Source organism: Ursus arctos, unplaced genomic scaffold, assembly GCF_023065955.2.
Source record: "Ursus arctos isolate Adak ecotype North America unplaced genomic scaffold, UrsArc2.0 scaffold_16, whole genome shotgun sequence".
Taxonomy (NCBI): Eukaryota; Metazoa; Chordata; class Mammalia; order Carnivora; family Ursidae; genus Ursus; species Ursus arctos.
In genome coordinates this window covers 46,458,558-46,474,883 of record NW_026622830.1, presented here as the reverse complement: position 1 = coordinate 46,474,883, position 16,326 = coordinate 46,458,558, and the positions used below count along the sequence as shown (strand labels likewise).

General features: G+C 46.6%; 1 protein-coding gene across 2 annotated transcripts; it reads right to left on the bottom strand.

Annotated features, from left to right (window-relative positions):
* Positions 1-1,057: 1,057 nt before the first annotated feature.
* GZF1 (GDNF inducible zinc finger protein 1) lies at positions 1,058-15,976 on the bottom strand. Of its 2 annotated transcripts, none has more exons than XM_026487493.4 (6): positions 11,251-15,976; positions 7,427-8,825; positions 6,013-6,107; positions 4,279-4,446; positions 3,568-3,725; positions 1,058-3,210 (listed from the first exon to the last, which is right to left on the bottom strand). In XM_026487493.4, exons 2-6 carry the CDS (start codon positions 8,800-8,802, stop codon positions 2,860-2,862), a joined length of 2,148 nt encoding a protein of 715 aa, XP_026343278.2. In that variant the 5' UTR covers positions 8,803-8,825; positions 11,251-15,976; the 3' UTR covers positions 1,058-2,859. The 2 variants fall into 2 exon arrangements, with proteins under 2 accessions (XP_026343278.2, XP_026343279.1); XM_026487494.4 differs by having other exon boundaries at positions 1,058-3,164.
* Between the last annotated feature and the right edge of the window lie 350 nt (positions 15,977-16,326).

The following is a 16,326-nucleotide window of genomic DNA, read 5'->3' as shown; positions in this document are numbered from 1 at the left end:
TGAAATAATATTATTTCAAGGAACATGAACACCATCAAGTTTAGTTAAAGAGACAAGCACTCATTTGGTCTCAAAAAATGTCCCTGGTGTGGCAAGATAAAACTGAACAGGTTAGAATTAAAACTTACGCTCAAATTGTTGGTTTGGATTATCACCTATAGCAAAACCACATTTCTATTAAAGTCAATTAGTATAGGTTTCCCCACCACCACCACCACCACCACATGGCTTTCTTCTTCAAATTCTGTATAAATTTTGGTAAAATCAAAAGTGGCGGAGTGCTTTAGACTCTGCTGAGAGCATTTCCCACGAAGTGTTTGGAAGGCACTAAATCATTCCCTCCATTGCCTTTCATGATGCTCTGGGAGGAGCGGCACCAGCACCCTGGGCACTTTCTGATCACACTTTCAGGACCGATATATAAGGCAGCCTTGCTTTCTCTCAGCAAGACTACTTGGGTTAAGAGGAATCACGACACCCCACAAATCCCTCTGTGCTGGGTCTTCTGCAGTGTTTTTGCTTTTCTCTGCCCTCGGGCGTAACCTTACCCTCCTGGGAAGGACAGACATGGGTCTAGTTGGAGACACATTCGTGACAGAGACTGACACATCACACTGAAGAGGCCTCTCGGAGGCCACCCCTGCAGACAGAGGCCAGCTTCCCTCACCACCAGGCTTTCACGTCTAATCAATATGCACGCCAGACAGTTATGTAGACATTCCTAAGACTACAGACCCTGATTTGCATTTCATCACCCATGAAATGGAAGAGAATTATACTTGTTCCAATTAAGAATCTTCTTTCTACAGAGCCTAGATTTTTTTTTTTTTTTAAGATTTTATTTATTTGACAGACAGCCAGCGAGAGAGGGAACACAAGCAGGGGGAGTGGGAGAGGAAGAAGCAGGCTCCCAGCAGAGGAGCCTGATGTGGGGCTCAATCCCAGAACACTGGGATCACACCCTGAGCCGAAGGCAGACGCTTAACGACTGTGCCACCCAGGTGCCCCTACAGAGCCTAGATTCTAACAGTGGAAATAAACTCTAGGCTTGCAAAACTTTTTAGAAAGCAAACATTTATTAACACATTAAATGATTTTTTGTAGAATTTCTAGAGAAACAAATTCAAGACAAAAATTCTTCCAGTAGGTAACAAAATAATCTATTATTTAAATTCCTTCTCATTAAGATGACTTTATTCCATGAAACAGTACATCAGCTGGGCAGGCTCATTCTCTTACCAAAAGTAAAATGGTTGTGTGACAGTTTTATTGTTCTGTAAATACAACCAGGATATGCTGTCGTCATTGAAAATTCAGTTCTGCCATCTTCAAGAGCAAGTGTGAAACATGTTATCAGCACCTAAAACATCTTAGAGTGGCTTTTTATTAACATGTTACCAGTTAGAACAAAATAAGCATTTAGGGAGAGTCTTCCCACATTAGTTTCTGGCATAGTGCAGCTGTGCCTTCATCCTGGAACGTAGGATAAAGTACCTTTCTCTTAGAAAATGAACATGTTTTCACAGCAAGTTTAATAAATTAAAATGTAAGAAAAAGAGCAACTAGTGAACAAAAGAATTCTTCTTTAAATTATCATGTTTAGGGTTACATGTGAGTCAAAGCACTTAGCATGCGGCAACATACCCAAGCCACTGGAACCAGGAATCGGGCTTAGCAAATACAGCAGAATTAACTTCACTGCAAATTCATTTTAAGCAGAAGGCCAGCATGAGCCAGCCACAGGAGCACTGAAGACAAAGTTCCTGGTTCTTCACAATCCACTCTTAAGGCATAATCAAAGACAAGTTCCAAGGCTTTTGGTCCTTTCTGCTTATATGCTCACATGTTCCCAAGTAAACAAACGTGTGGGAATTACTTGCCTGTTTCAAGCTCTTGATATGTAAATGAGAAATTCTGGGTTTCTGAAAATCACAGAGTAAATCAGGAAAACCTAGCCAAAAATACTAACACTCTGTTCTAAGATTTGCCAGGTCACCTCATTGCTACTTGTGAATAAAAGGACAGTGTTTCAAGTGTTCTAAAGCCTCTTCACTTTTCACACCTCTGCAAAAACTACAACACCATTTGCTGCTAGAATCTTTGGTAGGACAGCTTTTACCTAATAAGACTTTAGGAATGAAACCCAACAGCCACACTTCATTTCAGCAGTTATTCTATGGCCAACTTCCTAGCTGCAAATGTGCTGTAAGTACAGATTATACGAAGCCATTTTCAAGTGTTCAATTTGTCATTCCTTTTTTAGTGCCTACAGACAGGAGGTGGAGGGGAATGAATGCAACCATCCATTTCTTCAGTCCAACTCAAGGGTCCCCAGAGCGAATTGGACTTGCTTCAGTGCAAAAGGAAAGAGCTGAAAATACATGGTCCCAGTTTTATTTCAAGTTGGTAGAAAAAATAGCTTAAAATGATCAGGGAACTAAACCCACACAGAAGGGTAAGGCAGGCTGAGAGACCAGGGAGATCACTAACAGTAACTTCATGAGCTGGGCCAGGGCTCTGTATTCTACAGTTATGTGGCTGTCCAAACTTCCTACACATCAAGACAAGCGTTATGCATACAACCTGCACCAGGATCCAGTGAGGTCGTGTTAACTGCCTTGTTTGTCGATCAAGCATAGCTGAGATCATGCAGACTGGGATTTTTAAGGGGAAGCTCTAAAAATGCTTTGATAAAGACGTGCAAGTTAGCAGAGATTCAGGAAAATGTGCAGAAGGTATTCTTGCCCACTCTGCCCCCAGACAGTTCTTTGTCTTAGCCCCTGACTATTGGTAGCCTGCATACAACAATCACACACGCGGAGACGCAGCGTAGGATCTGCTTGGCAGGTAACTAAGCCCTCATTCCATGCTGGTCAGCGAGTGAAGCTGTGTGGGCATCGGGTCTGTCTGTGGGGTCAGCTCGCTAAGCTCACTGATGGTGGTAGCCAGCAGCGTGTCCTGAGACACCACGCAATCGTCCGACTTGCAGGCCATGTCTGCAGAACTGTTCTCGTGCACTGTGGGTATGCTGCCTTGGACTGTGGCTAGGTTGTGAAAATGGCCATTTTCTGCAAAAGACAGCAATTTATCCGAAAGTTTGGATGGCGTATATTCTTCATCTGGCTGCTCAGTCTTGTGTGCGTCATCATTCTTGGGTGAGCCATCTACAATAACAAGGAAAGACTTCCATGGAGTATTCTTATCATGTATCTACAAATCAAACACAAAACAGAAGTCACAACGTGTCTCTGAACAAGTACATCTTTTAAAGCAACAGTCTCTTTTCAACTTAGTTTCCACCGTAGCAAAATACCCTTTCACTAATGGCCAAGTACCTACCACCACTGTCACTGTTAAGGAGCGCTTATCACAGATTGTGCCTTTGGAGCCCTGAGCCTCGGTTCTTTTTCACACTGAATGTACTCCCTGCAGAGAAAACCTGAAAAGGAAAGACCCACTATCTTCTATGACCACCTTATGGGATGATGGCTGGCACTTCTGACTGTCGAGAGTTACGTGTACCTGGGGACCAGCGATTTGTCATTCAGAAGTCACGCTACTGCTTACCGAGGTATGCCGCCGGAGAGTGGACTTGTCGGTGAATGTCCGCCCGCACGCGTTACACATGAATGGCTTCTCCCCCGTGTGGATGCGATGGTGACGCTGGAGAGCATTGAGCTGAGTGAACTGCTTCCCACACTGGTCACAGCAATAAGGACGTTCCCCTGAGATGGGAAGAGAGGAAAGCCTCAGGTTGATCTCTCCAGCCTACTGTGTTGAATTCTGATAAGCTCTGGAATCATGCTGCTGGGAGACCACTGGAAAGCAGCAGCAGGAAGGCTACGCTGGGAATGACTCAAGAGTCCATTGACAGGTACACATCTATCCCTATAACACCAGGAATTTATGGTCTACACCCTAAAAGGGCCAAAGCCGAAAGCTGGTACTACATCTACAGAAGTTCACCTGTTTTCCACAGTAACGGAATATAAAATTCCAAGTCCCATAATAACTGAATTTGTGTGTGTGTACACTAATATGTATAGACCATTACCCCGAATTCTAATCTGAAAATGTTAAAATGTCCACATATCCACATCCAAACACCATACCTTTCCAGTTTGTGAGAGCCAGAAACCAGAAACTCAGAAATTTAAAAATGCTATTATGACACACAAAACAATGCTAAATTCCAAATAGTTTTCTAGTAAATCTAAAACTTTTGGGACCTATCCTAGCCACACTCAACTCCCTTTCCTGCTGACATGCCAGCCATACCTGTATGGACTTTAATATGCTGGTAGAGTGAATTCCGCTGGGCAAAAGTCCTAAAACAAACTTCACATTTAAAGGGTTTGGATCCAGTATGGATTCTATTGTGATGTTTTAAATACTCCTTAGAAGCAAAACTCTTGCCACATGTTTCACACATAAAAGGTCTTTCACCTACATGAAAAGATGAGACAGAAAGTTAGAAATGATACAGGCACCACAACACTCGACGAGCCGGCCCACACTCTAGAACACACATGAACTCAGAAGCGTGTGCTGCACAGCACATTATGTTTTCCAGTTAAAACTGTCCTAAAACATCTATTCGCGTAAGATGCCTGCTAATTCCTGAAAGTTCTGGTAAAATACCCTTGGGAATCCCAAGAAGGGTTCCACTAGCTTAGAATTAGATCATTCAGTCAGCCCACATTTTGGAAACTTAGTCATTCCAAACAAGAAATTAATCTTACAACTTGTTTGGGGGAATTGCTGGATTTTTCAGAGCAGCTCTTGTGTGGCCCTTTATTGGGACAAAAGTCTCCCTTGAGAGGAGAGGAAGTTTACATGGACACATGTGGACGGCTGCTCTAGGGTAGCCACTCCAATCAACCTGGCTGGGTTACAGAACAGGAGAAAAATGTTCTCACTCCATGTTCTATGGTTTGAGCCTTTTAATTCCACAAATCACAATCATCTGATTATTAGGTGTGCCCCTGACTTTACAAACATCAAAACAAAAATACTGGCTTTAACAGAACCCGAATACATTAATATTTTCATCAAATGACCGGTTCTCACTTATTGCTTGTGTCACCTGACCTCACCTCCACCCCCAACCTTCCATTAGGTACCAATTCTCATTTTAGAGTCTCAGTAATCCCATCATTAAATGCCTCAGTTCTGCCTCGCCTGCATTTGAACTTGAGGCTCATATGGCAGTGCTTAGAGATAAAAATTTTAAAATGCAAGCAATTAAGAACTGGGTTAGTATGGTAACAGCAGTGTACAACAGTTAGATTCTGTATCCTGTAAAATAAGGTGTTGTGCTGAATTTGAATAAAGTCAACTTAAATTTTCTCCCTCATATAATAAAATCATCACAAAATTTTGAAAAATAGAAATGAGATAATCCCACCACCTAATACATTATATAGCAATTTATTTTCTTCTAGTCTTTTATGTGCAGGTTTTCAATGTAGTTGGGATTAGCTGTATGCATAATTGTGCATTTTCCAGTCCACATCCAAGCACAGGTGTTTTTCATAACATTCAGAGCCCTGGGAGTGGCCCCATCGGGCACCGGGAAGGGATGGATTTACCAGTTTACTGAACCACTTCCTTGTGATTGGACAATCAGGCTGTTTCCAATGCTCTGTTATTTGGGAGAGCAAGAAGGGGAATGACAGCATATAGCTTTTCCCATATTTTGAACAATTTCTTTAAGACAGATTCCTGGAAATGCAATTTGGGGCTACAACAGTAGGAACTGTTTCATACCTCTCGATACATAAGACTCACGTGCCACTCCTACTGCCCAGTGTGCACAGGCTGCTGCCACGAGCACGCCGACACCAGAGCCATGGGCATATTTGAATTATTTGTTTTTGCTCACTTACGAGATGGAAAAGCTATATCATGGCTTTAGCCTGCACCACTTTGGTAGATGCCAACTTCTAAATTAAATGGCAGTTTCTTCTACAGCTAGAAAGACATTCAATCACAACAGCATTGAGTATTTACCTGTGTGACACCTTTTATGATAAATCAGCATGTGGTTCTGAGTGAATCTTGCACCACATTCATCACAGACAAAAGGTTTTTCCCCTGTATGAATTCTGAAAGTACAACATTCAGATGATAACTTAGGATGTATCTCAAAGCTCACTTTGCAATACAATTTCCACTCTAGCCTGCAAGGACGGTTATTCCAAGAGACCGAATGAGAATGGCTGAAGTGGAAGTACACAGGCCCATGACCTCCATCCCCACGTCCGTTTCCGCTGGAGGCCAGCCGGCTGCCGCGCTTCGCCAGGGGGCTGCTGCACAGCCCAGGCCGGCAGACACTCGCCTCTGCTCGCTTTCTTCACCACTGAATAGTACCGTGCAGTATTTGCAAAGCTTCCTCATCACAGTAATCGACCACAGACACCTTGGGGACTACAGCTGACCAAGCACCATGTGATCAAAAACATTACTGTCGATTCCTAAGATGAAGTGACCAGTCCAGAAAGAACGGTTCTCAAAATGCTGAAGAAAGCTGGTTTCTGAAGGAGTGTGTATCAGCATTTGAGTTTCACAACTAGTATGAAGCAGCCATCAACCACGACTCACTCTGCACTTCCTACACCAAGGTTTTAACTGATCACACAGTAAAAAGACAGTGAACACCATACTACCACCCCAAAGACGTCCTAGCCTGATGGCAGGTCTAGAATAGAGGAGAAACTGCTTTTCTGGATTTCAAGCATAAACAGCACTGAAGGAAACCTATTTAAAAACTGGTGTACTCCACCTACAGTTCAAAAATTATGAACAGAAAACACTGTCCTGAATCTGGTGGTTAGAATAACCAATGGCACTTTCCAAGCCCTGAGAACAAACACCTAAGACCAGAGAAGTGTCCTAAAGCCCTAAACGTCCTCTCACTGAGGTCTTTAATGGGACCATGGGATCCAGCTGGTCACAGGCCCAAGTTCTAAATGAAGAGTCAGGAAAAGATCAATGAAGGTCATGAGCCCAACCGACCCTCAAGCATAAGCATGGCGGGCACCGTAAGCTCCAGAGGCTACTCTGGGATCGGGAAAGCCTGGCCTGCTGTGGCCGTGCGACAAGACCGGTGGGGGCCAGGGTTCCGTGTCCAGGCTTCCGCGCTGGCACAGGGTGAGGGGGACAGCCATCAGCCTGGGGCCTGTAGGAGGGCTGAGTGAAGAAGAGATACCTCTACCCAGGAAGAGAATTCACAGACGTCCCAAAGTAGCCCCCCAATTTCTAGAGGGCACAAATTAAGAAGTGAAACGTCTGCAGACACAGCCATGTCGGTCAAACCCTAGAACGACCTCTATCTCTCCACACCCCTATCCCCAGAACACAAACAGGCCGCATCTCGGGCAAAGAGCACCCTCGCAGTGGCTCTGGCCGGCGGCCACGGCCCTACCTCATGTGGGTCTTCAGCGCTGAGGGCTGCGAGAACTTGGCCTCGCACTCGGTGCAGCCATACGGCTTGTGGCCCGTGTGCGTCCGCTCGTGCAGCCTCAGCGCTGTCTTGGAGCTCAGGCCCTTGCCGCACTGCTGGCACTGGTGCCGCTCGCCACCGCCCTCGTGCACCTGCACCACGTGCCGCTTGACGTCCTTCTTCCTCTTGAACTTCTTGCCACACAGCTCGCACGGGAAGTGGCGCTCGCTGCTGTGCACATGGCGCTGGTGGCTCTTGAGGTTGCAGCGGTTGGCAAAGGTCTGGCCGCACGTGTCGCAGCGATGAACCACCTCCGTGGCCACCCCGTGGTGGTGCCGGATGTGCTTCAGGAAGCTCTTCTCATACAGAAAGGCCTTTTCACAGATAGTGCACTTAAAGTTGCTCTTCCTCTTCTCGCCCTCCTCGTCATCGTCGTCATCGTCCTCCCCATGGCCTGCATCCTCCCTGCTGCCTGCTTTCGGCAGTACCTGTGCCGCCTCCACCCCCACGCCGCACTCCTCATGCTTCGTGATGGGCTCCATCTCTGCTCCCGGGGCTGCCAGGTTGGGGTCCTGGGGGCTGCGGTAATCCCCCATGTCGTCCTCAGCACTTTTCTGCTGTTCCCGCAGCCTTCTTGTGTATTTCTTTTTAGGGATTTCCACAAACACCTTTCTTCCAGCCAGCCTTCCACTGGCCCTTCTGATCTTCGGGTAGGGAGGCTTGACTGCATCTTTTTTCTTGTCTGGTTTCTCCTTGGACTTCCTCGGGGGCATATCTGGCAACAGGCAATTGCTGACTGTCTCCACTAGGGGATCTGAGGAATCCCCGAGGCCGTTAGGGAGAGGACTGTCCCTGGGGGGACTTGCCCTGGGGTCAGGAGCAACAGCTGCTTGGGAGTCACTGCTCCCTTCTGCCTCCTGCGACTCAGAGAAGTTCTGCAACTCCAGAAGTACAGACTCTAACATCTGTTTCTTCAACTGAAAACAAGTCTCCGATAAGTCCAGACATTTTAGTTTCTCAGCCATTTCCAGCATTCGCTGCACCCGATCTTCTTCCACCTGTACCTTTGCAGTGTACACAAACTCCAAAAATGAGGCAAAGTCAACAACTTGCACTTCATTTAAGTAGACGTTAGTCCTCGTACCATCCACAGTCTTCTCATTAAGGAACATCTCCTTAAAGAACTTGCTGGTGGCTGCCAGCACCGCCTTATGAGCCATGAACTCTTCTCGGACGCCCTGGTACTCCACGCTGACAGTCACATCACACAGGTGACCGAGAAGGCGTAGTTGATGCATTTCATGCAGAAGGTTGAACGGTGAGGATTTGGATTCCAGCAGAACTGCACCACTTTCCATGTTTCTCCTTTCTAATAACAGCTCTGAAAACAGACACAAGAATTATTCATGCCTGAGCAAACACCAAAGTGAAAGGATTAAAAATTAAGATTATTTTCACTTCTCTAGAGGATAGAAACTGATTAACAACCAAAACCTAGCTTTCTTCATCTAAAGATATAAATCACACTACTTCTTAGCAGGTGAAGTCCTAATGTACCCTCATAAGATAATATTTGCACAATAAAAAATATTACTATGATTTATCCCAATGATAAACATAATTGACCAAAGTCATGCTTAATGAAATATATTATAGCACTAATTTGCTTATCTAGGTCATTTTCGAACTTGCTTACAGACACAGACCTCCAAACTGTAACAGAATTTACAGCAACAATAGTGTCTAGCTTTTTGACCAGAAAACCAAATAATTAAAACACGTGGCCACCAAACTTTAGAGAATCACGTCTGCCTTTGAAAACAACCAACTTGGGGTGCCTGGGTAGCTCAGTCGGTTGACTGCCTTTGGCTCAGGTCATGATCCCAGGATCCTTGAATCAAGTCCCGCATCGGGCTCCTTGCTCAGTGGAAAGCCTGCTTCTCCCTCTGCCTGCTGCTCCCCCTGCTTGGGCACATGCGCGTGGGCTCTCTCCCTCTTTCTCTCTCTGACAAATAAATAAATAAAATCTTAAAAAGATAAAAAAAAAGAAAAGAAAAGAAAACAACCAACTAAATAAATAACTACTTTCCATGAGGAAAACTTCATGAAAAAGTAGTCGACAATCCATGGCCATTTCCAGCACCCCTAAACACCTCATAATTGAATTACTGTTACTCTACAAGAATAATTTCATGAGCTGTGCTACCCTGAGCAACTAACTTAATTTCTCTGAACCACAGTCTGCCCTTTGCAGAGAACTGCCAGAGCCAATGAGACTCCAGTGAGTCCAAACATGTCAAGTGCTTACAGCCTCACTTGAGGCTTGTAAGCTACTTGCTACTGGCTTCCCATACACCCGGCCCAGGTGCTATTATCGCTACTACCATCCCCATTTCACAGAAGAGGAATTAACAAGGTAACAGTAAGTGGTTGGGCTGGGGCTTGAGCCTGGACCTGATGGGACTCTGGACTCACACTGAAACTGCTCAGCGTGCCCCTCACCTCAGCAATGCCAAATGCAAAGAGCTGCTTTTCCTCCCTAGATCTTTCCAGGGCTGCCTACACTGCAGATTGCACTCCCCACTCCAAGGGCTCCTCTCCCGGCTTCCGTGGCACCCCACACCAGCATGGGTCACTTCTGCTTTAGTGGAGCTACTCTCTCCTCAGACTCCCTGTGTGCTTTCTCAAGATGCACCCCAACCTTGTGCTCTAGAATCTACCTTCCTTTTCCCAGTACGTTTTGGTTCCTAAATCTCCACCACCAGTCCAAAGTACCCATCCTCTTTCTATTGCCGTTCAACCAGATCTTGGATGTTACCTCAGATTCAACATGTCTTGGGTGGTCATCTTTCCTGGAAAACCAGCCTCACCTCTACCCAGTTCTCCAGTCCCACCAGTGAAACTGTTTCCAGTACCTAGGACTACAGTTGGCTTCCTACAACCACCAGCCACCCCAAAACATGAAAAAAGACTGCCCTCTGAGAGTTCAACTGTAACAAGAACATCCAGGAGGCCTAAGCAGTCACCTGAAGAAGACTCTACAGTCAACTGAAAACACCCACCAAGCCTAGATGGGTGGGGCGGGGGAGGGGCGGTACAGTACGCCAAGGACTGTCACCGATTTCAGCCCCAGCCTTGTAGAAATGGATGCAGAGGTCTCTCTCAACCTGATAACCATCCTCACCTGCAGCCTTCCACTTCCCCAAACCTCTGCCAACCGGGCCCTCAAGCAGACGTGCGAACCTACAGGGGACCGGACAGCGATTTCTGAGTCAATCAATAAAGTGGTTTCTGAGCACAATTTCCCATACTGTCTGAGCACAGGAAGGGAAGGCAGTGATCATGGCGACAGGAATCCTCTGGCCTGGGTGACAGCTGCATCTCCCACTGTAATTGGCTAGCGCCCAGCCGCACCTCCGTCCCCAAGCATCTCCCTCCCGCCGGCCGCTCTCCAAGGCTCCAAGGCACTAAGAAGGGTGCGGCGCTCCTGCCCGGCCGCGTCCGGGTCCGCATCGCGCTCCGACGGCGCACGCCCCCGCCCCCTAGGCCCCTCCGACCCGCACACTTCCGAGGGACACACGCCCCCTCTGCAAACGGATCCGCTGCCTCCTGGGCCGCGGGCATCCACGGCGCCCGCGTGATCGGGCCTGGACCTCCGAACCCGGGCCGCCCCCGGCTCCTGCGCCCCCGAGGCCCGCCGCTTCTCCGGGAGGGCACGCGCTGCCAGCCCACTCGCCACGCTCAGACAAGTCAGGAGGTAGCAGCTGGGGCGAAAAGCCCGGACGGCCTCCGGGCCGCACACTCACCTCCCAGCCGGCGTCGCCGCCTCCGCCGCCGCTACCGCGCGTCCGCCGGACCAGGCCCCCGGGGACCGACGGCAGGCTGGGCGGGGCGGAACAACAGGGCGGGCGCCGCCGATTGGCCGCCGCAGGGCCCGCCCCGCCCCCAAACGGCTCCGCCCCCTCCCGTGGCTGGGGGTGGGGACTGCGCGCGCACTTCCGACTGCGGAGGCCGTTCGGGCAGAGGTACGTGAGTCGACATACGCTTGGGGCCCGAGTCCGCTCAGGATTGCGTCAACAGTCGCGAGTCAAGGTCTGCGCCTGCGCAGAAGACAGCAAAGGCGGCTCCGCATCTGTTCATGGCGCGGCGGGGGCGAAGACAGGCCAGCCCCGGAAGGTCACGTGAGCGGGGGAGGGGTGCGTGGTCATGTTCCGATCCGTCTCCGGTCACTCGCCCGTGGCGGCAGTAGTCCGTGTGCTACGCGCAGTTTCGGGCGGTGTCCGCCACACGGAGAAGGAGGGTCTACAACGCCGACCGGCACCGGAAAGGAGCGGGCGGCCCGCGGGCGTCCTGGGACTGGCGGGTGGCGGACAAAGCGCTTCTACGTCCTGCAGGACGGGGTTGGCGAGGGGCGGGTGCTCGGTGGGCATTCTTCCCACAGGGTCGCCGCCTCGGTCGGCCCCGGCCCAAGAGCGCCGAGACCCCACCTCAGACCTTACTTCAGCGTGCGGTTTAGTGTCCTGGGAGTCTGCAGCCATGCACGTGGTCTGAGTGGTCATTACGGAGCTTCCCAAAGACCGAGCCGCCCTTCGGTGGAAAGAATTCATGCTCTGTCTTCGAATCCGTCAGCCCAAAATCTTGCTGCTTCCACGCATCCTTGTGCACTCTTAATCAAAATCCTGCTTTGGAAGACTTGCCTTAAACTTCCAGTTCTCGGTTCATCCGGCCCCTGGCTTCCCGCTGCGAGCCACCTCGAAAGCTTGCGGGATCTTGTTCCTACTCACAGCGGCCAGCCTTGCGCTGGGCGGTGTCTTACCTACAGGGTGTGTCGGTAACGTGTAGGACTATAAAACGCAGATTAAAAATAAGACGCTTAATTCTTCCTGTTGAAAATATTTTCCTCTCCTTTTTGAGCATGTAGTTTAGAAAAGTGATCATTTTAAGTATTCGCTCTTTGAAATGAACCTAATTCCTTTTGAAGACTGCCTAGGCCCTGGGTTAGCTTTAGGACCTAGAACCTAGAAAAGCCTTGCTCAAGGGCTCCCAGAGCCATCTGTTTGCAGTGTAAACATCCAGAGAGAAAGCGCCCAATCTCCCAGTTTCCTAGGAGACTAACTTTAATGGGCCCCGTGTTCCAAAGTTGCACAACTAACTCCTGTCATAAAAGTATGAGAAGTGTGTTTTTACTCTGGATAAACTAAATAGATGACCTAGATGGTTATCCCAGTCACCAGGTAGAGAGCATGAACTATGTGTGATCAATAGTACTGCCTAGTCCTCTTACTGCAGGACAAGTTACTACTGTTTACATTGAGACAGATTGTACCTGGCTCCTAACATGGCAAGGGTGAGATATCTTTGTCAATTGCCTGTGATGCACATCACATTCTGATTTAAGGCTTGTTCAGTAATAGAAGTGTTTTCTTTACTACCCTTACGGAGATTTGGGGAGATGATTTTATTTTCAATTTTATGTCCTCAACAGGAGCCAACAAGGTACTCAGTATTTGAAGAGTGAATGAGAGGCATCTTTGCTTAGGCACACTCTGTTTGTAGTCCATGATTCCAGGAAACTGGTATGAACACAATTTTCACTTGTGGCCCCAGGTCCAGAATAATTTTTTATTTTAGGATTTTGTTTTGCATTACTAAAAGGTGATTTGCTTCCTTACTTAAATCTTAAGTGCTTGTTGGCCATCTGTGTATCTCCTTTGGAAACATTTTTATTCATTCAGATATTCTATTTTTTTTTTTAGTTCTTTTTATTATTGAGTTGTAAGAGTTCTTTTTATATTCTAGATGAGAGTCCCTTATCAGATATATTTTGTAGATATTTCTTGTTACTTTCTGGGTGGTAGCTTTTGAAACACAGGGGTATTTAATTTTGATGGACTCCAATCTTATTTTTTTCTTTTTTTCTTTTGGAAACTGTTGCCTAATCCAAGGTCATGATGATTTATCCCTGCTTTCTTCTAAAAGTTTTGTAGTTTTAGTTGTTAAGTTTGATCAATTTTGAGTTAACTTTTGTATACATACAAGGTAGGCGTCCTACTTAATTCTAATTGCACGTGATTATCCAGTTGTCCCAACATTTGCTGGAAAGACTGTCCCCCCATTAAACTGTCTGGCCTCCTTGTCAAAAATCATTTGAATGCCACCATTTACTTATGGACTCTGTTCAGTTGATCAACAGGACTATCCTCAGTACCACACTGTCTTGGTTAGTGTGTATGTTTTCCTTTTTCATGGAGAAGTTTTAGAATTTTTGCTCCTCCGTCAGTCTTTTCTCTTGGGTTTCTTCTGCTGATTTTAAGCTCAGAAAACACTTCTAAATGTAAAGCAGAACAGGAAGAATGAAGGTGCAGAGATGATGCCCCAAGCACCTATAGTGTCCAGAACAGGCTCAGATGTGGCTCTGAGACTCTTGATGGCCAAAGAGAAAAAGGCCATAAAGCTTTGTCTACCAGGAAGAACAAAGCAAATTTAGTTTGCTCAGAGGAAGTTTTATATACATTGTGGGGAAATATATATCCTAAAGAACATTCTTGAGATGAACTGACCTCTGTGTTCTTCTCCATCGTCATTTTCATCTTTTCTCTCTTCTTCAAATTTGCATTAAATGAATTTGCTGCCTTCTCTTCACCGCCAACAGATTCCCTGTGATTGGCTACGGCTGAGGATCCAGGGTCTGTTGCTACCCCTGTGTTCCTCCAGGTACATCTGTTTGATAATCTCTTGCCTCTGATCTGCTGGTGAGTGGGACCACTACCCAGCACACTGGCTGAGGTTTTTGTCTTATCTGGATTCATGTATTTTTCTGTAGAAAAACAAGATATAACTGCAGTAGATAAACACTTATTTGCGTGAACTAGACAACTAACAAATAAGGTGAACATTGGAATGAGATGTAATGTACAGTTCGCATCCTCTATGTGGGGATGAAGACTCAAGGGGGAAACAGGCTGGTGAGAGACCCGTGGGTTCCAAGTAAAAAATACTCCTCTTTAACCACATGATTTGAGGCAAATAGCTCACCCAGTCTGTCAGTGCATGACTCTCTAAGAGCCCCTGGACAGGTGGAGGCCCTGGGAACATCTCACATCTCCAGTGAAGGTGGCACTTTATTTTACCGTGGTGTTGAACACACTAAAAGAACGTGCTTCGGTGGGTTAGTGGTGCCAGCTCCCTGGTAACTAGTGTCCAAACATGGCAGAGAGCCTAAAACATACACAGATTGGCAAGAAAGTAGCATGTGCCATTCAGAGACTTCCTGGGTGTAGAGCAGCAGCTCTGGGATGGGCACAGGACAGGCTGCTGGAGTGGCTGGCTGCACATCTATCTCGACCTGGGTGGTGGTTACAGAGGGGTCTGTTACTAAGCTTAATATTTGTTTTGTGTAGTTTTCTGTATCTGTGTCTTATTTTTCAGTAAAAAGAAAAGAAAAGGAGATAAAGAAGACATGCCTGTTCTTTCTACCAATGGAACATGTACTCAGTGAGTGGGCATGCCCCATTGTTGACTGCAGACTTGTGGCTTAAGGGCTCCTCTACTTGGTCTTTTGTTTCCCACACTAGTTATTAGGTCACTCAGATCACCACCATGGTCTCTTTGGTTACAGTATAGCCCCACTTTGTTCTTGCAAGCAAAGCAAAAGAACAGTATGTGTCACCTTGAACTGCTGACCCTGCCAGGAACCAAAGATCTTTCCCAATTAAGTTATAGAAACAAGATTTGAAAAATTCAAGCAATAGAGCCAACTATGTAATAACTTGACAGTCCTTCTGCTACAAACCCTTATAATGGTCGCTTAATGGTACCCTTATAAATGGTAGCTTAAATATAGCAACTGTCGTTTGAATTCATGGCCAAGTTCGCAAGAAATTTAGAAAATCTTGGGTCCAGAAATAAAGAAGGAGCTCAACATGAAGCCTGTCAGTGAGGGAGCTGCATCACCCTGGAAGGGGCTGTGGGTCTGGTCTTGATAATAGAGGTAGGCCTCTGGATTTACACACACACACACACACACACACACACAGTCAGAAAAGAACAGTGAGACCTTGCATAAAGCTGAGACTCACAAAGAACCATACCCTCAAAGAAACAGTAGTTTAGAAGAAAAAAAAAATCTATCAGCACAATCCACTAGCTGTTGAGTTTACCCTGAGCTAGGGGTGTAAAAGCCTCCCCTGAAGGTTTATAACTATGGGCCTGCCTCTGCACATGGAGTTGTGGTTCAAGTTATGCTGCCCCTGAGACCTGGGAACCCGTTAGCTTGGAAATTAACAGAAAGCCTGGTCTCTGACCAGAAACATCCCAGGAGCACCCGTAGAAGCAAATGCAAAACTGCTCTGGAGGGACAGACAAGGGAGCAAGCTTCCTGAGCAAGTGGACGCCAGCAGTGTAGCAGACAGCAGGTTGGACCCGTAAAAGCTTTAGTAGGACTCTCAGATTCTACCATAAATACGTTCACATTGTTTAAATCAAAAGGAGGACTTAAATATGTTAGAATAAGATACAGGGCAAGCAGATATGAAAAAGGACTAAGTAAAACTTCTGAAAGTCAAAATATACTCACTAAAATCGAAAGCCATGTTGAGGTAAGCAGTAGCTTCGGCATGACTGAAGAATTACTGGGCTAGAAACAGACCTGAGGATATGACCAAGAATGTAGTGGAGACGTAGGATGGGGCATATGAAAGAGAGGTTAAGAAGGATGAAGGAAAGAATAATAAAGTCTAATATACTCCCAATAGGACTTGAAGAAGGAAAAAAAAGACTGAGAGGCAAGATTCAAAGAGATTGGCTGATAATTTTCCAGAACTAAATAAAGAAATTCTCAGGTTTGGGAAGGACAGATAAAAATAAATTCACATGTAGACAGA